Source organism: Cupressus sempervirens, chromosome 1 (assembly GCF_028749045.1).
Source record: "Cupressus sempervirens isolate cs-2001-9-10 chromosome 1, ASM2874904v1, whole genome shotgun sequence".
NCBI lineage: Eukaryota > Viridiplantae > Streptophyta > Pinopsida > Cupressales > Cupressaceae > Cupressus > Cupressus sempervirens.
Genome location: NC_143118.1, coordinates 6,958,055 through 6,966,736, shown reverse-complemented (window position 1 = coordinate 6,966,736; position 8,682 = coordinate 6,958,055). Strand labels below are relative to the sequence as shown.

Sequence of the window (8,682 nt, the reverse complement as noted above, 5' to 3'; positions counted from 1 at the left end):
TAAGATATGGCTCTCTATTAAGCTTGAGTGATTTTTTTGTTTTCTTACCAAGTAAATGTCGATGATAAGTCTATTAGGAGATTGCTTCCATGGTCTTGTTGGGTGCTAAAAAAGTGAATCTTTATTTTTCATAGCAAATGTCCAATGCTTCACTACTATTTTGTTTTAATTCAAGCACATTCCATTGTCCTACAAGAAATATAGATTTGCTTGGTATATATAAGTATACCTTTAGACTACCGGTGTTGATGCATTATCAAATAATTTAACTTGTTGCATCTACAAAAGGAATTCTAGATAAGTCGAATTCTGAAGCACGTGAAGCATAGTGAAGGGTGCTCCCTTTACTAACCCAAATAGATAGAACCTAACAAAAAATAAACATAAAAATTATAAGAACTAGGCAATTATAAAAACAAGACCACTTACTCTCTATTATCTTCAATGTCATTACAATATGCAAAAAAATAACATGCTACAACCACATGGGCATTTTCATTATAAGAATCTACAAACTAGAGCCAACCATTTGCACCACTAAAACCTCCTAGTAACCCCTACTTGTCAATTTGTATTATGAATTTTAATTGGCCTAGAAGGTTCTAGAAATTTGCAATCGCCCCTTATTTGAGGTTGACCAACTTTATAGTATATTCCCTTACATTAGAAAATCTTGAGAATATGTCCCAAATGGGTTTAAATAATCATCAGAGTATCTGAAGGGATTTTACTTTTTCTCCTAAAGTAATGCAACTTCTAAAGGTCATCTCTTGTGAACCGTGTACCGAATTGTTTATTATCACCCCTTTTTGTAAACCTCCAAAGTGATCTGCAACTTTGGCTAAAGAAACTTCATTTTATAAAAGTTTGACCCATTTTCAAAGCATCTAAGGTATTCAAAATCTAGTTCAAAGTTTTTGTACCACCCCTATCCAATCAACTTATTAGTTTAATAACAAAGGATTGGACATCCTTTCATAGTGATTTCATGGTCAGACAACATGATGTGTTTACTTAAAATTGTACATTGACTTCATTTAATTTTTCAACCCAGAAGCGTAAACTTGAGAGGATGACTGCAAAGTCTATGCTCTAATTCTCCTTCAAGTAATTACAACTAATATGAAGGAAATGCTAAAGGAAATCTACGCTAGCAACTGAAACAATGACTTAACTTAAAGCTTGTAAGTCATGTTGCAACAGTAAACCTGTCTATTCACCTATGTTGCAGAAACAATTCATTGATTATGTTATAAATGGCTACAGGAGAAACACAATTCTATCTTGCAAGGAAACAAACAAGGAAATGGAATCTATTCTAATAGAACAATTCACTCACCAAGTGGGCCCCCTTGGATGATGAACATAAAAGACAATCAAGACAAGAGAAATAGATGTGAACTGCTCATTCTATTCATTCATGGTGAAGGAATTACAATAGACAAAAAACTAAATCACACTCGACTGCTATGAAAATAAACTTGACTTCTTTCTTTTTAAGAATTGCTCTCGAAGCTACAACATACATTATTTAAAGGAAGCTACAACTACTCCCTAAATCTACGATCACTCCATTAATGAGGATCAATTACAGACTCATAAAGTTTGAAACCAAATTATCATTAACCATGAATAAATCCTCTAGGAATATAGTAGATTGTGGAAGCTACATTCATGTGTTGTTTCAATAGAAAGAAAATAATGACTTGCTCCACTGGTGATGATTCAACAACCCGATTGGCTTTGACTTTAATGCTGAGGTGTTGCCTCTTTGAATATCCACGGAAAGTCTTAAAAAACATTCAATGTGCACACCACTTCCACATACATATATTTACTTTATCATCAATATTAAAAAAGGTGTAAGTTCAAATTGCCACTCTTGCAAATCCTATAGCTATAGGAGGAAAACTACCTTGGACATAGCATAACTAAGGAAACATTTATCATCATGCAACATCACTTCATTATACCATTTTTGTCCATAGATTCAAGGAATTATAGCATATTTGAACTATTCATACTTATACTTAATGTCTCATCATATATAGAGCATATACATGAAAATATAAGTGCATTTGCTTAAAACCATAAAGTCATGATTGTTTCTACAAGATAACTGCTTTAAAACAAGATAAAAATATCTTAAAATAATGGACTTTTAGAGACCCATCACTCCCCCCAACTAAGCTATTGCTGGTCCCCAACAACCATGAAGTTTCTAATTCTGGCCTGAACTCTCCAATCACTGGTTGTCTGCTCCCCTGGGTCATTCTTAACATAGTCAAAGTACCAATAATTTTCTTTGAGCCTTCTCCATCGCCGAACTTCTATTGTCATATCATGATCCTCTGCCTTGTTGTTTACTGCTAGTAGTGGCTGCAGGAGGATAGGGGGATGATACTTTAATGGAAGCCAATATTTGCACCGATTCCTTCCCAAATCAATATACCATGGAATCCTAATAGTAGAAAGAGTTAAATTTTGAAGAGAGTGGGGTTCTCTTATCTTCAGGTCATGTGGCATCTATGTCCACCTTTTTCTTGAAGCACAATAGTTGTCTCAACATCTCAAGAGGAGTGTTGTTCCCAATCTGCAAAGGCTTGTTCTCTAACTAAGCATACTTTACTTGCTCACGCAGGGTTTCCCAAAATAGAAATCTAATCTAGAAATGTTTGAGTAGAGTGTGAACTTCTGGTCACATGAATAGAGGTGTTGTCATTTCACTATTCTTGTAAAGCACGACTTGATGTTAGCTACTTATCTTGTTTTGCATTCAAACATCACTGCTTTCAACTACACATCCCCAATATACAAGAGTGAGTCCCATTCTGTTTCATTAGGCATTGTTAAATAATGGAGATATAAATTAAGTCAATGAAGCTGTTAAGTAATGTTCAACATTTGCAATAACTTCCTTTGTTCATTTTTTTATGTTATTTTCAGCCTTCATTAGTAATGTATTACTCTATTCTATAGGTTGACAAATGTTAAGTGCAATGAAGATGCATTGAGAAATATTGGCGCTCAAAAATTAGCTTTTTAATGCACGTCAAGATATTTCTCAATGCTTCTTTCATTTCTACATTCTCCTATCAATTAACCCATATTTTTTGTTTTTACATCTTGTTGCAGCCTTGCCACATACATGAACAATTAGTTTGTTCACCTTTTGTACATTACTCACAATCTATTGAAATAATATTGCATGTACCTTAAGAATAATATTTCATGATACATTTTCAAATCCTTCTCAAAGGTTACTATTGTGTGTACATTGTTCACTTCTAGAAGTTGACGCTTATTAAGTACAATTAAGGTGCACTCACAAATGTTGTTTCTCAAAAAAAACTTAGGTATGTCAAGTTACCTTTTCAATTGTGATATTGCTATCAGGATTTAACTGTGTAAATCTTGATAGCAATATCACAATTTGACTTGTTGTGGAAATTATCTCCTACTTATCTACCTTTTCAATGTTTATTCCAATGTATGTCAAATTGATTTTCAATGTCTTCTTCTTAACTACACTTTCTTCTCAATTAACCCACCAACGTGTTATAGCCTTACCACATACATAAAAAATTATTTTGTTTACTTTTCTTACATCACAAACAATTTATTGAATTAATATTGTATACCTTGAATATTGTATTTCATCACACAATTTAAATTCCTTTTCAAAGATAGTACTATGTACATGAAGCACTTCAATATATTTATAACTTATTCATACAATATTTACTTTTCTTTTTTCCTGTAATTATTATTTCATGTCAATAACCTATCGGCGAACACCTTACACCTCCTGCTGGTGCAAGTGCTAGTATATTTTCTTGTGACAAGTGGATAAACTTTTTTTTTAAATAATCATTTTTCTAACACTTCTATTAATGAATGTATTAATTTCAATTTTATCTTTTCCACATTTGTGACAAGTGGATAAACTTTGTTAAAAAAAAAATAGTTTTAATTGATGTTTATCTTTGTAATTTGTAAAATGTTATTCAAATATAGACATTTTAACTCTTTTAAATTGTCAATTTTCAAAAATGATTTTTCATAGAGTTTAATTTCATATTAATTTTAATTTTAATTTGTATATAAGTTTAAATTAGAATTTAATTATTTTTATTTTTTACATATCTAACCAATGCTTTTAATATATTTTCTTTTATTTTTTATTTATATATATAATTTTATTAGATTATACATTTATTTAACATATATAATTTTTACTATATTGATATTTTTAATTTATACTTTAAAATACATAATATTAATTTTGTATCAATTTTAATAAAGTTCAAATTATTTAGCTTGGTATATTATCAACTTTATTTATTATAAGCGTGTTTGATTTTTTTAAAGCATAAATGTTATTTTTATTTTTATTTTTATTATTTTTATGCATTATATTTAACCTTAAGAATATTGTCCAGCTTCTGCAATTGGATGAATTTATCACTTGAACAAGATATATCAAACAATTTAATAATTGAAATTAATCAATTTAACTCTTTTAAAAAAAAATTATACAATTTTATCTATATCTCATGTATAATTAGTTGATAAATATCTTTGGTATGATAAATGTTCTTTAGGATGTCATCTAATTTTAATTTAGTATGATATTATAATGTTTATTTATATATTCTTTTACTATTTTAATTAATATACATGATTGCAGTTATATAATTTAATAATATACTAACTATACTCGTAATTTAATTTAGTTTAGCACTATAATGTTATATTTTTCATTATTATTTATTTGTTATTTTATTAAATTAAATACATTATATTTTAACCAAAATCTATTTCAATCAACCATAAAATCATGAAGGCAGGAACTTTGGCACATGCACCCCTTGTTTTTTTAATCTTTTCTCCATTTTTTATTACTTCAATAGCGAGCACTACAAAATTAGTGTGATGCCTACAATTATTTAGTAGAATTACTAATTGATGATTATAATTTTATTTTAAAATGGTGCATCAATATTGACATTTAAAATATATTCTCTATTTATTCATAAGATGATTATCACTCCATTTGTTACAAAAGGTTATAATTTTATTTTACATATAAAATTACACATCAATTAATGTTAAAAACTATTATATTATTTTTATTTTTTATTTTTGGTTTCGGAGGGTGTCGTCGTGACCCAAGCCCAACGGGTTCCCTTTACGGGGCGAGACTAATCCCTTCGGCCATGGGATAACCACTACTTCCCCCAAGTGTCCGTGGCGGAGTAATGACGCACAGGAGAGTCGAACCTGAGACCATGAGGATCACCCACAAACCTCAAACCAACTCACTTAACCCGTAGAGGCAAAAACTATCATATTATTAGTATTGACATATTTATCACAATTAATAAAACTCTACCTTAACAAATGTCATGAAATATTATATAAAAAAAATTGTTTATATGATAAAACTAACCCATCACGTCAAACCTATATATTATGTTCAAACTAGACAAGCAATAATGAAGAAATATTAAAACTAAATGGTCAACTATTTATTTATTTTGACAAGAAGTTGTCCCTACTCAAATGAATCGTTGACTACTTTCTTTATTATATACATATATATATTAAAAACTATTTTTAAAAACACTCATTTTAGGTCTCACATTTCCACTTACAATAACAGTTACTGGACAGGGCCCCGCAAGAGGACCCTCGCCGTTAATGGCCACACGTTACACCGTTACGTCATATGTAGATATGACATCTTAACAATCTAGACCTCCAGTATGGCCGCGCACTGCACAAATCCGCGAAATCCTTGCGGCCTCTCAATTGCAACCCATTTCTCATGTTGCGCCTCAAACACATAACACCCTTTCTCGCCGCCACTCACAAATATCTCCTTCCCACATGTCGTAGCATATGGCGAAACACTTAAATTCTCCGGCATATTAACCACCTTATTCCATGAGTTCTCCCTAGAATTATATCGCATCACCCTCTGCGGTGAGAACGAATAGAGCTGACCGCAGGCAGCAACGACGGAGGAGCGCGGGCACTCGTCGCGTTTCCACATATTTTCCACCACTTTCCAAACCCTCGTTCTTGGGTCGAACACCTCGGCGCTCCTCTCAAACCGCCACTGCGACTCCGTCTCGAACCCGCTTATGACGACCAGTTTCCCGTCAGTGAAAACCGCCTCACACTCGTCCCGTCCTTTGCTCATCGCCGGCAAACCTTCCCACTCGTCTTTGTCGACGTTGTAAGCCTCAACAGTCCTCAAAGAATTCTTATCTTCGTCGTGCCCGCCGGCGACGTATACGATTCCGTCCGGCGAAACGCAGCAGCCGAAGAAGCACCGCAGAGTTGGGATGTCGGCGCCGCGAGTCCAAGTGCCGGATAAGACGTCGTAAATGTAAACGGTATTGATGGGCTGCCAGTTGAACGGATGCCAGCCGCCAATCAGCATGACTTTCCGTTTAACGGAGACGCACCGACTGAAGAGCGGAACGGAATCGTCCAATTCGGGAATGGACGGGATTCTGTGCCACTCATTTTGCACGGGGTCGTAGACTGTTGCTCCGTAAACGGGTGTAGATTTTTGGGGGTCAGATGGGAGTGAATTTTGTCGATTAAATGACTGAAGCATAAATATGCACTGCTCGGCCGTTCCTGCGGCTTTTCTCCGCTGGTAAAAATGGGGGTTTTTTAGAAGAGATCTCCAGCTTTTGCACACGCTTTTCAGATTGTGGTGTGATTTATATGTGACCCGCGCTAAGCATTCCTCACCGATTTCGTCGGGAAGAGAAGGGAAAAGCGCCATCGTTGCTGATCAAAGGAAATTGACAGTTAAAACAGATTTATTTCCAAGATACTCAATAATCCAAGGAAGTATGGCGTGTGAGACATGCGCGAACGATCTATTTATATGCAAGGAGAGGCCGAGGTCGACATGGCTTTGTTTTTATCCGCGTTCCGTGTTAACTTTTGTGGAACCAGTCGACTATATATTTCTTCAATGTTAAAAGCGTTAGTTTCAGAGGCACGCCATATTGGAACTCGGTTGTCGTTCATAAAAGTAACTGGACTGACTAATTCCTACTTATCTATCGTTCACGTGAAACGCGTACCCACAACAGTTATTATATCCTACTGGCGGGTTACGTGGATCTTGGTTTATGATGCACTGTTTCCGTAAACCAACGATTTCCCTTTTTATTTTGATTTCTATTCCTTGTTTTTGACGTTATTGTATGTCAGATCGTAAAAGTTTAATGGTAGGTATTCTCCTTCGTTGCAAGCTGCTGATGAAACAAGAGTTCTGTAGAGTTGAAGAGTCCCATGTAGTTTGACGTAATGATCACAATAAACTGATTAAATGAGCATGGGAGATTAAGATAGAAGCCAATTGAAACAGTTAAAATTTTGCAAAATTGCATATGCCATTTTACTCAATTCAAAATAATCTTAATAATTATACTATTTATTTTAATTTAAAAAATAATAATTTTATTGTTTATTATTAAGAGGGGTCCTTACTAAAAATTAGTTACAGTTTTAGGGAACCATACCAAAATCTTAATTTTCTTAATTCAAAATAATTGATAGAAGAAGAAAATATTATAAAAATGTGCATTTTGATTTTTCAAATATAATTTTTCTATATACCTTATAGCTATATTGGATTAAGACTTTCTTTTCCAAGGAGCATATCATTATTACATTGAAAGCAATGCATCTTCTTAGTTTACTCCAACATATTTCCTTCGTACCATATTTATGAAGAAAAACATAAAAGAAGAACAAAGAAAATGCAAAAATGTTTACACACGGTATTGCAAAGCTAACAAAAACATGCACAATGTGCTATGTACAAAACATAAGATCTTGTGAATGAAATTTGAGTTAATTGAACTAAAAATTAGTTTCTTCTCCTTCACTTAATTTACTCCAACATTCTTTAAAAGTGTTGTAAGTCAACAAAAAAAAAAAAATTATTTAGGTTTTATTAATGTTTCTTCTACAATTAGTATAAGGCTGGGTATATATAAATAACCAGAGTAAAAAACCCAACTCCAACATTACAAGTCAAAGGAAGCCTTTAAATAATGTGAAGCCCCATTACTATCCATAATTTTTCTTTTGTCATATGAAATAAGAAACAAATATGTTGATCTCATCACCTATAAAAAATCAACTCTAAAACAAACATAATTTGGAATGGAAATTTTATGAACCTATAAGAAAAATAAACACTCTTAAACTTCTTCCTCTATTAACAATTTCATTTTATCCTTAATTTTGGCTTCTAACTTATGAGGAAATGTAAAAAACAAACATTTGTTCTAACCCAATTTAGAGAAAAATTTACTAGCATTAAGTAGGGGAGGGGAAGCAGTAACCAAATATAAAAAAGAAACGGTGAAGATGATGAATAAAATCCTATTCTGAATTATGCTTTCTTGTTAGTCTTAGGTAGCTTGGACAGTTGTTCATCCATATGTGATTAATTGACAAATAATTGTTAGAGTTACGACAAATATTTGTTAATTAATTGACTCCTTCTAGAAGCCACTAGTAACCTATTGGTTAGGTCATTATAATCGAGAAGCAACTAGAAACTTCTTAGTTGAGTTGTCTTGATCAAGAAGCAACTAGAAACCTCCTGGTTAAGTAGTATAAAAGGGGGTCAAGAGAGGC

General features: G+C 32.8%; 1 protein-coding gene across 1 annotated transcript; it reads right to left on the bottom strand.

Moving 5' to 3' along the window:
* Positions 1 to 5,655: 5,655 nt before the first annotated feature.
* Positions 5,656 to 6,856, bottom strand: LOC149575870 (F-box/kelch-repeat protein At2g44130-like). Its single transcript, XM_089810900.1, has one exon. The coding sequence runs from the start codon at positions 6,803 to 6,805 to the stop codon at positions 5,756 to 5,758; it is 1,050 nt and encodes a 349-aa protein (XP_089667026.1). The 5' UTR covers positions 6,806 to 6,856; the 3' UTR covers positions 5,656 to 5,755.
* Positions 6,857 to 8,682: the final 1,826 nt, after the last annotated feature.

Bases quoted from the DNA above. Each gene is read 5' to 3' on its own strand.
- LOC149575870 (XM_089810900.1), bottom strand. From the start codon at position 6,805: ATGGCGCTTTTCCCTTCTCTTCCCGACGAAATCGGTGAGGAATGCTTA.